At 43.7% G+C, this 16988-nt stretch overlaps 2 protein-coding genes and 1 non-coding gene across 3 annotated transcripts in view; 2 read left to right on the top strand and 1 right to left on the bottom strand.

The window, feature by feature from the left end:
* The first annotated feature begins 7774 nt into the window (after positions 1–7774).
* Positions 7775–7847, top strand: AGABI2DRAFT_t137. Its single transcript has one exon. It is a non-coding gene; the product is annotated as a tRNA-Cys (tRNA).
* A 2006-nt stretch (positions 7848–9853) lies between these two features.
* Positions 9854–10228, top strand: AGABI2DRAFT_77664 (hypothetical protein; the record flags this gene model as incomplete). Its single annotated transcript, XM_006456041.1, has 1 exon — positions 9854–10228. A coding segment is annotated over one exon (375 nt), but the record flags the coding sequence as incomplete, so codon positions are not given.
* A 5794-nt stretch (positions 10229–16022) lies between these two features.
* AGABI2DRAFT_77245 (hypothetical protein) overlaps positions 16023–16988 on the bottom strand; it is a gene marked incomplete at both ends in the record, with an annotated part of 3979 nt that continues 3013 nt past the window's right edge. Inside the window, one exon of the mRNA XM_006456040.1 lies at positions 16023–16385. Within this exon, the coding sequence (XP_006456103.1) occupies positions 16023–16385 (363 nt within the window). The remainder of the gene's footprint in view (positions 16386–16988) is intronic.

Raw genomic sequence — 16988 nt, 5'->3', positions numbered from 1 at the left:
TTCCTGACTGCCAACCTGTAATAGCTGCGTGGACATGATCCTCGTACTCCGGATCATGATAAGCACAGCTGTTATGCCGTGATTTGACAGCTCGACGTGCTGTGGGAGTCGGCTCCATAATTGGAGGCTGAGTGGTTTTGCGAGCCAGATAATTGTAGTAGGATGATTGATAAATGACGACACAACAAATAAATTGATGCGCTGATGTGATCAAATATTTCATATTCCGACATGCCAATTATATGGCAAATGTGACACCTTCCAAACTCGAAATATTGTCTTCTTCGTTGTTTCTACTTAAAAGACTAGATAGATGGCATGATAGGATCATTTGAAATGATATTCTGCAAGATGAAGTGTGGTTGAGAGGAGAAATAGTCGGAAAACAGGGGTGAGCAAACTAGTGATCATGAGCGAACATCTGATGCATGATAGTACTTGAGCAACTTGAAAAGAATAGTGTTACGACCTTAAGGTGAAACTCAGGTTGCAACGAAAGGCAAAGACTTGAGGGCGAGTAGTAGCCTAAGACTCCCACTCTGTCTGCTTCAGTTCCTCCTGAAGAGAAGCCAGTTCTACCTTTACCACCTCTCCTGTTGATTCCTCCTGTGATTCCTCCAGTCACTCCTCCACAAATCCATGCACAACTCCCAGTGACTCCTCCTACTGCATCAGGAAAAGGTAAAGTGACTTAAATTTGACTTATGCAAACTTATAAAAATCATAAGTCAGTATAAGTCATTTTTGCATAAGGCATGTCACCGTCTGAGGTTCTGACTTATGCAATACTTGAGTAAATCATAAGTACATAAGTCACAATATGGTCATAAGATTCAAGATTATCATAAGTCATGAGGATTTATCTTAAGTTGCATAAGTAAGTACTTAAGACAGTAAGAAGATGTAAGAGAGTATAAGCTTAATCATAAGGAACATCATAATGCATAAGGAACAAAGAATTATATTCATATAGTAAATACAATACATCATGTATAAAACAGACTTCCTAAAGAGGAAATAGACCCTGAAAAAAGCGGACAAGAGGGATATGCCAAGGGAGTAGGAATGGAAAATGGGGGGAAAATGATGAGAAATGAGATTCTAAAAGTAACAAATGAGTATGAGTAGATGAAGAGTCAAAAAGCACTCATCAAAGACTAGAGATCCCCCCAAAACTCATTCACATATCATCCTCACATCTCCTCTCAAAACCCTCCCAAAATAGCCCTAAAAAAGCGGCCTAAAAAGGCAAAAAAGCGTCCTAATCAAGCTGAGAATCAGCTGGGGGAGAGCTAGGAAGGTGATAAGGATGTTACTTACTAAGTTACAGGCCTGGAGGGCAAGAAAGGGGGGGGGGAGAGGATGGGGAGGGAAGGAATGATGGTGGTGATGAGGAAGGATCAACGTTGTGCTCGAAACAGAAGTTCAACATGTCACATGACATCACATGACATCTGGACTTGGGATTTTCGAGTCAAAGTTCCTCAAATGATAGGTAGGAGATATTTTCGGGTCATTTCTGCATGGATTTTAATGATCTAAAAGTGTATTCCTATAGTTTCGAGGTCGGGGAGTCCGAATATGTTGTTAGATCTTTTGTTGGATGAAAGCCTATTGAGATATTGCACATTTAACATATGATACACACAAGATTGCGCTGTAGCTCCTCAAATATTGATCGGATAATACATCTAAAACCAGATTCGAATTCCTGGACCTTGAAAGCATATACTTGCACTCTTCACTCATCAGAATCAGCACAGTAACCAGTAGAAAACATGGCATTCTTGTCATGTTTTTCTATATCTCCATAACCGGTATGTTTTCCGACAAAAGCATACATATAAACTTGTGTTCTTTTAATATTCTAAGATTTGTCATGATTTTTCCAGAATTTTTCGGTTAGTAGAGCAGGCTCTACGACGAGTCTATCAGCAGTTGACAATGACCCCCCCACCCCATGATGGAATCTTGATATCTCCATAATGGGTATGTTTTCTGACAAAAACATACATATAGACTTATGTTTTTTTTAATATTCTAAGATTTTTCATGATTTTTCCGGAATTTTATGAGCAGTAGAACAAGACATACAGCATAATGTTCTTATAATGCTATGATTCTTGCCTTGTTATCTGACTTATGAGCCTATGTTTCACTTATGAGATTCTGTTTGACTTGTCAGTAGCCTTATGAATTCATAATAAACTTATGAAATTTTGTCTGACTTGTGGTTTAACCTTTGGTCTGACTTATGAAATGTCCTGTGCTTATGCTTTCTTTGTATCCAACTTATGAATTTATGATAAACTTATGAACTAATGTGTAACTTATGTGTAAACTTTGTTGCGAAAGCAGCGCATAATCTACGCTAGTGGTAAACCGACTTACATTTGGAGATAGCTTGAGAGTATAGCGAAGCGGTTGCATCAGCAAAAAAGATTTTTTCTTAATTGTTCTTAATTGGTCATTAAGAAACAATTAAGAACAGATACCTTTCTGAATCTTCTTAATGATACTTAGGCCTGTGTATCTTAAGGTTCTTGGAAATGACTTAAAAGTCACTTAAACTGTACTTAGTTGATGTCTTTCTCATAGATATAAAAATATTGACAGAAAGATAGATTAGTAAAAAGTCATATTCAAGTCACTCAAGTACATAATTAAGACACTCAAGGTCAACTAAGACAATAATAAGAAGCTTAAAAGTGAATAAGTCAACAAAGTGATTATATTAGCATAGTAAATACAATACATTGGATACAAACTATACAAAAGGATGAGATGGGAAGATGAGGGAGTGATGATGAGGGAGTAATGATGAGAAAATGAATAGTCTACAAGTAACAAATGAGTATGAAAACTTACAGAGATAGAGAGCACTCACCAGTAACCAAAGAATCCCCAAAATCCTTCCAAATATCCCCTCAAATATCCCCCAAGTATCCCCTCAAATATCTCCCCAAGTATCCCCCTAAATAAGCCTCCAAAAATCCCCCAAAATAGCGTCCAAAATAGGCAAAAAAGCGTCCTAAACTAGCTTAGAATTAGCTGGGAGAGAGCTAGGGAAGGGAAGGGAAGTTACTTACCATATTACAGGCCTGGAGAGCAAGAAAGGGGGAGGGGGAGGATGAGGAGGGGAAGAATGATGGTGGTGATGAGGAAGGATCAACGGTCATACTCGAAACAGAAGTTCAACATGTCACATGACATCACATGACCACTGGACTTGGGATTTTCGAGTCAAAGTTCCTCAAATGATAGGTAGGAGATATTTTCGGGTCATTCCTGCATGGAATTTAATGATCTAAAAGTGTATTCCGATATTTTCAAGGTCGGGGAGTTTGAATATCTAATTAGATTCTTTGTTGGATGAGATTCTAATGAGATATGGCACATTTAACATATGATAAACACAAGACTGCGCTATAGCTTCTCAAATATTGATCAGATAATAAATCTAAAACCAGATCCGAATTCCTGGACCTTGAATACATATATTTGCACTCTTAAAACATGAAAATCGGCGCAGGAACCAGTATAAAACATGACATTCTTGTCATGTTTTTCTATATCTCTAAAACTGGTATGTTTTCCGACTAAAACATACATATAAACTTATGTTCTTTTAATATTTTATGATTTGTCGTGATGTTTCCAGAATTTTCCGGTTAGTAGAGCAGGCTCTACGATGAGTCAATCTGCAGTTGACAATGACCCCCCCCCCTCCCATGATGGAATCTTGATATCTCCATAACGGGTATGTTTTCGACAAAAGCTTATATATAAACTTATGTTTTTTTAATATTCTAAGATTTGTCGTGATTTTTCCGGAATTTTACAGGCAGTAGAACAGAGCATATAATGTAATGTCTCTCTAAACATATTTTATAGTGAACATAAAATTGTCTACACTCGAAAAAGTTGATGATTTAACTTTAAGCTTCTGTTGAAAGATTCTAGTTCTTTTAAACATCCTTTGATCCTTGGTTTTCTCCTTTTTTTCCCTTGAGATAAACATGAATTTAGTTGTTGACAAGGTCAGCTACTTTTAATTTTTTATAGTTCTTTGTTTTCTTATTCTTATCTTTGAGCTATATTTCTAAGAACCATTTAAGTAACAAGGGTGTTCTTGGACTCCTGAAACTTCTTTATAGTCTTAGCCTGTCATTAAGTAATTCCAAGTAGAATTAAGAAAAATGACATTTTGCTGATGACTACAGCTTGATGCTGACTTTTTCTGGCTGGCTGATACTGGTGCTACATCCCACATGACTCCTCACCGCCATTGGTTCAAATCCTACTCCCCTCATCGTATCCCTATCCGCCTTGCTGACAACTCTACTGTCTATTCAGCTGGTGTAGGGTCTGTTGTCTTTCAACCGGTGGTGAATGGAAAAGAAACTAGAGCAGTCGAGTTTACAAGAGTCCTTCATGTTCCTGACCTCAGGAGTAATCTATTATCATGTCTCTACCTTGCCCGACACAAGGGCTTCAATATCACCATCTCTGCTCATTCTATTGACTTCAAATACCAAGGGAGAACGCTTTTCACGGCCACTATCCATTCCAACAACTCTGCTGAGCTCGATGGCTCAACTCTGACTTCTGAGACTGCTTTCTCTGTCTCTACCCTCCCAGTTGACCTCTCGCTATGGCACCGCCGCTTCATTCATCACAACTACGCTGATGTGAAGTCTATGATCAGTAAGGATCTAGTTTCCGGGTTCAAACTCGAGTCTAACTCGTCCCCTGACTCTATCTGTGAGCCGTGTCTGGCTGGCAAAATGCATTCCCTTCCTTTTCCCTCCTCCTTGAATCACAATCGCTCTCCTCTCAACCTAGTGCATTCAGATCTTCACGGACCGCTCCCGGTCGCTTCACACTCAGGCTACAAATACTGGATCACCTTTATTGACGACGCGACACGTTTCCGGGCTGTTATCTGCTCAAAGCTAAGTCGGAGGCATTTGAAGCATTCAAAGTCTACAAATCTTGGGCCGAGACTCAACTTGGAGTCAAACTGCGGGCTCTACAGGATGATAAGGGAGGTGAATACATGTCTAAGGCTTTCATAAGCTTTACTGAGCTTGCTGGCATCGAGAGATGTCACTCGACTCAAAATAGGCCTCAGCAGAATGGACTTGCTGAACGGGCTAATAGGACTATGGGAGAGAGGATCACTGCTATGCTCTTGGAATCTCGGCTACCTGCTTCGTTCTGGGGTGAATGTATCTCGTCTATGGTCCATGTCTGGAATATGCTTCCTACTGCTTCGCTTTCGGGCACTACTCCCTTCCAAGCTTTCTGTAAGCAAAACCTGATGTCTCACATCTCCGGGTATGGGGATGCACTGCCTATGTCCATGTACAACGAGATAAGTGCAATTCTCTCCAACCTCACTACGAGAAGTGTGTCTTTATTGGCTATCCGGCTGGCTACAAAGGCTGGAAGTTCTACAACCCAGTCACAAAGCGAACTGTGATCTCTGAGAGAGCTGACTTTGACGAGAGATACTTTCCGGGCACTTCTAAAGCCCAACTCGATGCTGTCCCATCATTTGCTTGCCTACCAGAGCCACTACAAACTCCTAATGATACATCATCATACTCAGGACTGCCACCTCTACAGGATGAAGGGGGTGATAATCAGTTCTCTCCTGCTTGTCCTAAGACTCCCACTCCGTCCGCTTCAGTTCCTCCTGAAGAGAAGCCAGTTCTACCTCTACCACTTCCAGTAATTCCACCATTCATTCCTCCTGTGATTCCTCCAGTCACTCCTCCACAAATCCATGCACCTCTGCCAGTCACTCCTCCTACTGCCGGAGCGCTCCTTGAGCCCCCTCACGTTCCTAGACATACTGGGCGAGTTCGGAAGCCTCCTGGTCAATGGTGGAAGCTCAAACAACCAGACTTAGCTGGTAATGACTCTGACTCTGACGACGAAGCTGCTCTGCTAGCTGACTCGGAGTACTGTGAAGTTGAGTTTGCTGGTGCCGTTTCGGGTGCTGATCCCCGGAGTTATAGACTAGCTATGAAGTCTCCTGACTCTGACTGCTGGACTGAGGCTTGTAACACTGAGATCTTTAACCTCGAGGCTAACGGGACTTGGGAACTAATGGAACTGCCTCCAGGCAAGAAGGTAGTCAACTCTGGCTGGGTGTTCAAAGTCAAACGACTTGCCGACGGCTCAATTGAGCGCTACCGGGCTCGTCTCGTTGCTAAAGGCTATTCCCAATGTCCGGGATTCGACTTCACCGAGGTCTTTGCCCCCACAATCCGTCCTGCCTCGCTACGCCTCATTATTGCTCTTGCAGCTAGAGAAGGCTACAAAATGCGCTCCGTTGACATCTCTTCTGCCTTCACTTATGGGGAACTCGAAGAGGAGATCTATATGCGCCAACCTGAGGGCTATCACATTGGTAGTCCTAACATGGTCTTTCAGCTCCGTAAATCGCTCTATGGCCTCAAGCAGGCTGCCAGGCAGTGGAATAAGAAACTCCGGGGTGTCCTTGAAGGCATTGGCTACACTAGGCTTCGCTCTGACAGCTCCATCTACATCTACTCCAAAGATGACATCAAGGTCATTGTGCCAGTATTCATTGACGAGATTACTCTTGTCTCGAAAAGTGATACTGCCATGGCCTCGGCTGTCTCTGAGCTGTCCAAACACTTCAAACTCCGTGATCTCGGGTCTACTACACTTCTGCTGGGTATTCAGGTGAAGCAGGATCGCTCTCATCACACTATCTCCCTCTCGCAGGAGCACTACATCAAGGAGCTCCTAGAACGCTTCAATATGGATGATGCTAATCCTCTATCCACTCCACTCGCTCCGGGATCTGAGCTCTCTGACATTGTTCCTTCACTCGAGGATCAGGCTGAGATGAGGTCAGTTCCCTATCTCAATGCTGTAGGTGCTCTTCAGTATCTGGCCACTATGACTCATCCCGACATTGCCTATGCTGTCTCTTATCTCGGGAGGTTCAACTCGAACCCAGCTCCAGCTCACTGGCTTGCAGTCAAACATCTATTCCGCTATCTCATTGGCACTATGCACTACAAGCTAGTCTATTGAGCTAGTGACTCGGAAGAGCTCTTCACTACCTATTCTGACGCCTCTCATGGAGCCTGCAAGGCTACAGGTCGAGCTACAGGTAGTTATGTGACTCTTGTCTCGGGTGCTGCTGTAGGTTGGTCTTCTAAGTGCCAGCCATTTGTAACTCTCTCGAGCACTGAGGCCGAGTTTGTTGCTGCCGTCGAGGCTGGCAAGGAGATCAAATGGACTAGGAATATTCTGACCGAGTTTGGCTTCCCTCTGACACTTCCTTTGACACTCTTCGTTGATAGTGTAAGTGTAGCCAAGAATCCAGAACATCATGGACACATGAAACACCTGGACTTGCGCTTTTACTGGCTTCGGGGGACTGTTGAAGAAGGACTCATTGATCCTTTATATGTTTTGACTCACAAGCAAGTGGCCGACATCCTTACCAAGGCTGTGGCAAAGAAGGTAGTTGAGTTTGCTGTTCCACTATTGGGACTTGAGTAGACTGGCTGGATCAAGGGGGTGTGTTAGAGTGAGCAAGCAGTCTACAAGTGTAGTTGGTGGACTTAGTGTTAGGTGATGACAGGACAAGTCACCTGACAGTTCAGAGCTCTGAGTTCTCACATAATCTGTACTGTGCCTCAGCCCCTGCAGCAGGCCCTCAGTCGTGGGTTCCACCTCTAGGCCTAAGATGTATACATATAACATCTTAGCTACTATATACCAAGATCATATAGCTCAGTGGTTAGAGCTTCCTAGTGCAATTGGGATGGTCCCAGGTTCAAACCCTGGTGTGGTCACTTTTCTATCTTGACACTTAGAGATATGCGGATGAGTTTAGTCACATGATAGCTTAGTCATGTATGGTTGAACTTCCCTGTGGACGTTTCAGAGGCCTTAGCTTCTTACAGTCTGTCCACAGGTGACTACAAGTTGTTAGAACTCAATACAGCTTCTTACACATCAGCAAAATGTCATTTTTCTTGATTCTACTTGGAATTACTTAATGACAGGCTAAGACTATAAAGAAGTTTCAGGAGTCCAAGAACACCCTTGTTACTTAAATGGTTCTTAGAAATATAGCTCAAAGATAAGAATAAGAAAACAAAGAACTATAAAAAATTAAAAGTAGCTGACCTTGTCAACAACTAAATTCATGTTTATCTCAAGGGAAAAAAAGGAGAAAACCAAGGATCAAAGGATGTTTAAAAGAACTAGAATCTTTCAACAGAAGCTTAAAGTTAAATCATCAACTTTTTCGAGTGTAGACAATTTTATGTTCACTATAAAATATGTTTAGAGAGACATTACATTATATGCTCTGTTCTACTGCCTGTAAAATTCCGGAAAAATCACGACAAATCTTAGAATATTAAAAAAACATAAGTTTATATATAAGCTTTTGTCGAAAACATACCCGTTATGGAGATATCAAGATTCCATCATGGGAGGGGGGGGGGTCATTGTCAACTGCAGATTGACTCATCGTAGAGCCTGCTCTACTAACCGGAAAATTCTGGAAACATCACGACAAATCATAAAATATTAAAAGAACATAAGTTTATATGTATGTTTTAGTCGGAAAACATACCAGTTTTAGAGATATAGAAAAACATGACAAGAATGTCATGTTTTATACTGGTTCCTGCGCCGATTTTCATGTTTTAAGAGTGCAAATATATGTATTCAAGGTCCAGGAATTCGGATCTGGTTTTAGATTTATTATCTGATCAATATTTGAGAAGCTATAGCGCAGTCTTGTGTTTATCATATGTTAAATGTGCCATATCTCATTAGAATCTCATCCAACAAAGAATCTAATTAGATATTCAAACTCCCCGACCTTGAAAATATCGGAATACACTTTTAGATCATTAAATTCCATGCAGGAATGACCCGAAAATATCTCCTACCTATCATTTGAGGAACTTTGACTCGAAAATCCCAAGTCCAGTGGTCATGTGATGTCATGTGACATGTTGAACTTCTGTTTCGAGTATGACCGTTGATCCTTCCTCATCACCACCATCATTCTTCCCCTCCTCATCCTCCCCCTCCCCCTTTCTTGCTCTCCAGGCCTGTAATATGGTAAGTAACTTCCCTTCCCTTCCCTAGCTCTCTCCCAGCTAATTCTAAGCTAGTTTAGGACGCTTTTTTGCCTATTTTGGACGCTATTTTGGGGGATTTTTGGAGGCTTATTTAGGGGGATACTTGGGGAGATATTTGAGGGGATACTTGGGGGATATTTGAGGGGATATTTGGAAGGATTTTGGGGATTCTTTGGTTACTGGTGAGTGCTCTCTATCTCTGTAAGTTTTCATACTCATTTGTTACTTGTAGACTATTCATTTTCTCATCATTACTCCTATTGAAGTTGGTTCGTACACACGGACATCTATCACTTCTCGTTTCTTTTATTTCAACCTATGTTTCCTCTTCTGGTATATTTCCTCTTTTGGTAAATATTACTATTTATAACATTCTACATTCTTTCCTTTTCGACACTTCCAATATTTTGACATTCCGACATAGCTGCGCTATTCATTCCTGTCTCTACTATACAGTTCTTTCTGCGGCATCATTTGCCGACGTACTTATACACCAGCCACCGTATTTTACACCTCAGTGGACAATCCTACCTTCGTTGTCACTGAGTTGTCTTATCTTTAGGTTATGGGCCCCAGTCTGTTCTGATAGATACCAAAAACTCAACTCGAAGATTTTTTTTGTGTGTGCACTACACAAACGTCCCACTCGATATATTTTCCAACTACGCACATAACACATTACTACAACAATGTCCGGTATGGGTGGAAACACACCTCCCATGTTCGCCGACACGGCGAAATTCAATGGAAATAACTGGGTCTCTTGGAACAACCTCATCCGTATAGCTGCTGAGCTTCGTGGTGTTTCTGGATACTTGGACGGTTCAATCATTAATCCTACAAGCAATCCGTTGAATGTGCCCTTACCTTCCTCACCGCCTGACACTACTACTTCACAGACCACATCTCCAACTTCTACGCCGACAGAAACCTCATGGGAGTCTACAACTCCAAGCACTGCTGAATGGAAAGTGCGTAACGCATGGGCAAAGGGCTTACTCATCTACAATACCGACGACCCAGTTGGCCTCGGCATAAACATACATGGTAGTGCCGCCGAAGCCTGGAAATCATATGTGGACACATACGAAGTAGCGTCAGAAGTCGCGCTACTAAACGCCGAGTTGGAATTACACAATATGCTCTATGCTGATGATCAGGACTTTGTTCAATATATCTCTAAACTTCGTACCAAGTGGTCTAATGCAACGGCTTTGGGAGCGAAGATTGACGATAAAGCTTTCCGCACCATCATACTCAACTCACTTCCCCGTTCTTGGGACTCCATTGTCGCCACATTATACACTACTCAGTCTTCTCATGAGGCAATAAATCAATTGATGGCGCACTGGGCTAGGATAAGTCGTAACCGCTCCCAAAATTCCCAATCCACCACCACCGCTCTCCAAACATCTTCAGACGTTTGTCGAGATCGACCACGCGGCCAGAATCAACAACTTCAATGCACCAATCAAAATTGTGGTCGTCGAGGCCATACTATAGAGAATTGTTACTGGCCTGGCGGTGGAAAGGCCGGGCAATTTCCACCGGGTTTCGGCAAGCGTGGAGGAGTCAGAGGCTTGACGAACAATGCGGCATCAACTGGTCAAACGTCAGCCAACACAGCTAGTAGTGATAATGGGAATGGGAACAACAAACCGACAGTTTTCGCTCTAGCAACCATAACACCAGAGGATGTTGATAGCGCATCCACTAGGGAAATCATAACCCTCCTCGACTCTGGTGCCAGCGATCATTGTATTGTCCAGAGGGATTATTTTGTCCAATATAAACCTATATCGCCACCGAGACTTGGTAACTCAGCTAGTGAAGAATCAACGTTCAATATTGATGGATCTGGAACGGCTGTACTTTGGGTGCACAGAAAGGAATCCACTTCGAAGATTCTTCTGGGAGATGCACTACATACTCCCCAACTTCGCTCAAATCTCATTTCTGTCTCGAAACTTGTTGCCAAAGGTTTCAAGGTTAGCTTTGAGGGCGGATCTGCTGTCGTGCGTAGTGCTAGTGGAGAGACGGTTTTGGAGGCGGCTAAAGCGAACGGACTCTATGTGATACCGGTGGGGACAAACACACCTAGCGCTAACGTCGTACAAGCGAGACGTAAGGCGGTTCCTTTTGACATTTGGCATCGTCGTTTTGGCCACGTTGGCGTTGATGTCCTCAAACGTATGGCTCGGGACAAGCTTGTGGATGGGCTGAATATTGAAGGAACGACTGAGATGATGGGAATGTGCGAGGACTGTATATATGGCGAACATGCTACTCACCCGTTCAACAACCAAGCTATCGCCGAGACTGAACCTCTCCAATGTGTCTATATCGATATTTGGGGGCCGTCACCGGTACAGTCGGCCGGGGGAGCGAAATATTTCATGCTGATTATGGACGGTGCCACATCGTACCGTAAGGTGTATTTCATCTCCAACAAGTCGGCTGAGGCGACGTTAGACGTCTTCAAAGAGTTCCACCGAGAGGCAGAGCGTCAGACTGGGAAACGGCTCAAGCGGGTTAGGTTGGATATGGGGAGAGAGTGGCACAACAGGTTGCAGGACGAGTACGTAAAGAGTTATGGCATCGTTCTGGACTTCTCTACTCCCTATGCCCATCAACAGAACGGTAAAGCAGAGCGCTCGATGCGCACGCTGCTCGACATGGCCCGAACTCTCCTCTCTGATTCAGGTCTTCCCCAGAAATATTGGGCTGACTCTGTTCAGACAGCCGTTTACTTGCGCAACTTCATACCTTTCACTCGCCAACCTGACCACATACCCGCTGAGCGTTGGCTCGGGCACCGCCAGGACGTGTCCCACTTGCGGCCGTTCGGTTCCACATGTTATGCCCACGTTCCTGTCGAGGCAAGTCCCAGCAAGCTCTCCCCACATTCCGTCAAGCTTACACTCATTGGTTTCTTTGACCATACTGGGTACAAACTACTTGTCCGTTCTACTGGGAAGGCTTTCCGTTCACGTGACGTCATATTCGAGGAGTCCAAGCCTCATTACTCTACGGATCCCCTCATTACCTATCCCTCCGACAATGACAACGCCACACGGCCCTCTGATACTTTCGTTGCGCCCCAACCGAAACATATCACTTTGTTACACCCACCTGCCATATCTACTCCTAGTACCACACCTGTGACTACACCTGCGGTGCCTATTTCGACGGCCGAAGGCGACTCGGATGTGACACCGGTTGTAGACTCCTCTGCAACTGTTAGACGGTCTCAACGCAACCGTAAACCCTCTCAGAAGATGTTGGACAGTATGGAATACCTTGGGCGGCCCATGGCTGGGGTCGCTACCATTCACGACGATCTCATCGTACCAAAGTCATATTGTGATGCGATGAAGAGAGCTGATTTGTGGGTACCGCCGATGCTTAAAGAGTTGACCATGATGAAGGAAAAGGGAGTCTTCAAGCTCGTTCCTCGTCCGGTCGGCAAGAACGTGGTGAAATCTAGATGGGTTTTCGCTAACAAGTACAATGAGGCGGGGGAGGCGATAGATCGCAAAGCCAGGCTAGTTGCTAAAGGATTTACCCAGGTCCTGGGTGAAGATTACGACGAGACATATGCTTCTGTGGCTCGTCTCGAGTCTGTTCGGCTGGTCTGCACTGTGGCGGCAGCTCGGCGGATGAGGCTGTGGCAACTGGATTTCATCTCTGCTTTCCTCAACAGTGATAACGTCTTTGAGATATACATGGAGCAGCCACAGGGTTTTGAGGAAGGGGGAGACAATGTGTGGTTACTCCTCAAAACTTTATACGGTACCATGCAGGGCGCCCACGATTGGGCTTTCAACCTCAACCGCACATATGAAGGCCACGGATATTATGTATCTCGAGCAGATTCTCAGATTCGTTCGAAGGTTGAAGATACAGAATTTACCCTTACGTCGACATGGACGGATGATGTACTTGGAGCTTCGTCTACGGAATTGGGGGAGAAGAAAGCTAAGGAGGAGTTGGGGAACAGTTATGAGGTCAAGGATTTGGGAGCTGCGAAGTTTATATTGGGAATGAAGATTGAACGTGATGAAAAGGACGGTACTATACGTTTATCACAGCGGTCTTACTGTGAACGTATCCTAGATCGCTTCAACATGGGGGACGCTACACCTAAATCGACACTGCTACCTCCCGGCATAGATCTCTCAACTGCTGATTCGGTACCAAGGTCAGAAGACGAAATGACTGAGATGGAAGGGGTGCCGTATCGAGAGGCGTTGGGATCTTTAATGTGGCTACAGGTAGCTACAAGACCGGACCTGTCATTCGCCGTGAATCTGCTGTCTAGGTTTGCGAACAATCCCGGAAGGACCCAATGGAACGCCATGAAACACGCACTTGCCTATGTCAAAGGTACTTTGGACTATGGCATCACTTACTATCCAGACTCTACTCTACAACCATATGGTTATGTCGACACCGATTTTGCGGGTGATTGTGATTCCCGACGTTCAACTGAGGGACACATTTTCTTCGTGGCAGGAGGACCAGTCTCCTGGGCAAGCAAACATCAGGAAACTGTTGCCCTTTCGACGGTGGAGGCTGAGTATATGGCTTTCACGTGTGCGGTTCAGCAAGCAGTCTGGCTCGACAAGTTCCTTTATGAAATAGATTTGGCCCAGCAACGTCCGTTCACTATCTACGCTGACAACAATGGTGCTATCGCTAACACCACCAATGACCGCAATCATCGTCGCACCAAACACATTGACATCAAGCATCACTTTATCAAAGAGAAAGTCGCAGACAACTCGGTCGTTTTCAGTTATATCCCCTCTTCCGAGAACCTTGCCGACATCCTTACCAAGGCTCTTCCTCGTGACGCAGTCCTTCGTATTTGTTTCCATTTCGGTCTGATAGCGCAGTCCTAAGTGCCGAACCAGGGGGAGTATTGAAGTTGGTTCGTACACACGGACATCTATCACTTCTCGTTTCTTTTATTTCAACCTATGTTTCCTCTTCTGGTATATTTCCTCTTTTGGTAAATATTACTATTTATAACATTCTACATTCTTTCCTTTTCGACACTTCCAATATTTTGACATTCCGACATAGCTGCGCTATTCATTCCTGTCTCTACTATACAGTTCTTTCTGCGGCATCGTTTGCCGACGTACTTATACACCAGCCACCGTATTTTACACCTCAGTGGACAATCCTACCTTCGTTGTCACTGAGTTGTCTTATCTTTAACTCCCTCATCATCACTCCCTCATCTTCCCATCTCATCCTTTTGTATAGTTTGTATCCAATGTATTGTATTTACTATGCTAATATAATCACTTTGTTGACTTATTCACTTTTAAGCTTCTTATTATTGTCTTAGTTGACCTTGAGTGTCTTAATTATGTACTTGAGTGACTTGAATATGACTTTTTACTAATCTATCTTTCTGTCAATATTTTTATATCTATGAGAAAGACATCAACTAAGTACAGTTTAAGTGACTTTTAAGTCATTTCCAAGAACCTTAAGATACACAGGCCTAGGTGTCATTAAGAAGATTCAAAAAGGTATCTGTTCTTAATTGTTTCTTAATGACCAATTAAGAACAATTAAGAAAAAATCTTTTTTGCTGATGCATGGGGTATGCCCCTACGTGGTTGAGGAATGTGCAAAGTGACTAATGATGCGTCACAATGCTTGAGGATGTCTGACCAGAGTTGTGGTTTGAAAACATCTAGTTGTCTGTTGATGTATGTAAGCACCCGCCTTGCTGCTCTGGATTCATCTCTGTTGTCGAAAGCTTCGGTAAAAGGATGCCACGAACTGTGTAAAGGAGGGCCACACACCACATCGCCCTCCTTGTTCTTGGTAGATGGTTGCCTCCTCACACCTTTCCACCCCGGTTCCTGGAACATGATGATGTCCACATATCCGGCATATTTGTCCAATACAATAGAGGTGGTTTCCCAACTTTTACCCGCATTGAATGATAAGATAGTCAAGTATTGTAACGACCGTGATGCGGATTGTTTAGGTCTGCTAATAGTATTAATTTCTCTTTCTGTTGTACAATTCATTCGGAAGAGGATGGGATTTCGATAATTTGCTCATCGTCAAGTTGACGAGCTTGGTGGATAGTTCGGCACCTGTTATCGCACTTCTCCCTTTCAATAGCCATATCCGTAGCGCGCCTTTGATCGTGCCACAAAATATTGTTCTGGTGCCGCTTGTACATGCACTTGGTGGAGTCGGCAGTATGGTTGCCCTTGCAATTGATGCACTTTATCTCGTGCTTGCACTCTCCTGTCCAGTCCTCCTTCTTCCTTGCTGCTCCGCAATATGTTTTTTTTTTTTTATTATTATTTCAATCAGAATTTATTCGCGGTGCCCAAACGCAGACCGCGCCGCAGGCGGGGGGGCCGGAGGCCCCCCTTCTACGATACAATAGCCCAGAACAACATAAGAGAGAAAAGAAACAGATAGAACTAAACTACACTAACAACTACCGACTATGAAACACCAACTCAACTACCGACTTACAGGATGTAATACTACGAAATAAGGATGCTGACCAGCATTGACTTGTCCCGCACCGGCGACAGTGGTCATAAAAGCTAAGGGACTTACAAGTTGCCCCCGCCTCCAATAAATCTTCCAGGGCCCTCGAAGTAGCGCGCTAACTCCATAGCGCCGCGAAAGAAAATGAAGTTGTTACCTACGAGGTTTTTAATCTAATAAGTAGACATCATAACACACGGTTCATGACGACATAAGAAGTGGCAGACCCGCAGCCGTGACAAGAGATGTCGAAGGAGAAAATATGAAACATATCCGAGGCCTGACGCGACGAGCGAAGCGAGGAGTGGAGGTTGCGGCGTGGAAGTATGGTCACTTGCCAGACGCCGGCTTGGTGGTCCCGTCGCGTGCTTTAAACTGGCAACGAAGCCAGGCGCGATCGAAACGGTGTTGCCAGAACGGACACTTGAGGTCCGTCGCGGCGTGTTGGCGCTTATCTGCGGGGCGCCCGGAGGCTGTGCAGTTGATGCATTGGCGGACATCGACACGGGACGCGGCAACGCTCGTGGGATGGTTGGCCGCTTGATGAGGCCCACCGCAAAGGGAACAGCGCGCGGACTTGGCGCGGCACTGTTGATGATGATGACCCCATCGCTGGCATCGGGAGCACAGGACGGAGCCGGAATGAGGTTTAGCACCAAGGATTCGGCAGTTAACACCAGAGACGTTGACCACCTTGTCCACTAGTTGAGAAAACAGTTTTCAATTACAACTGGGCCTTCCCCTTGATTTTTGAAATATCATGTTCATGGTTTCCATTGAGAAGATTGAAATTAACTATTTCAAATAATGTTGTCGTCAGTGATGCAATTTCAAATGTGTTCCAACTGTGTCAATGATGCAATTTCAAAATTCTGTGGGTCTTTTTAGATATTGCAAGCCATGTTGATTTCTATTTCAAATATATCCCTAGTCTCATTTCAAAATTCTTGGATCCTTTAGACATTGTCAATTCTACTTCAAATCTATCCCTAACATAATTTTGAAACTCTTGGAACATTTAGAAATTGTCAAATGTATTTCAAATCTATCCCTACTATAATTTCAAAACTCTTGAGATATTTAGAAATTGTCAAATGCACTTCAAATATATCCCTAGCCTCATTTTGAAATTCTTGGGACAATTAGAAATTGTTTATTCCACTTCAAATAGGTCCCTACTATGATTTTGAAATTCTTGGAACAGTTAGAAATAGTCAAATGTATTTCAAATATATCCCTATTATATATAATTTTGAAACTCTTGGGATATTATGAAACTATTTCAAATTCAAAATA

This window comes from Agaricus bisporus (genome assembly GCF_000300575.1).
Source record: "Agaricus bisporus var. bisporus H97 unplaced genomic scaffold AGABI2scaffold_12, whole genome shotgun sequence".
Lineage (NCBI taxonomy): Eukaryota > Fungi > Basidiomycota > Agaricomycetes > Agaricales > Agaricaceae > Agaricus > Agaricus bisporus.
The sequence above is the reverse complement of the archived record's forward strand: the minus strand, read 5'-3'. Positions and strand labels throughout refer to the sequence as shown.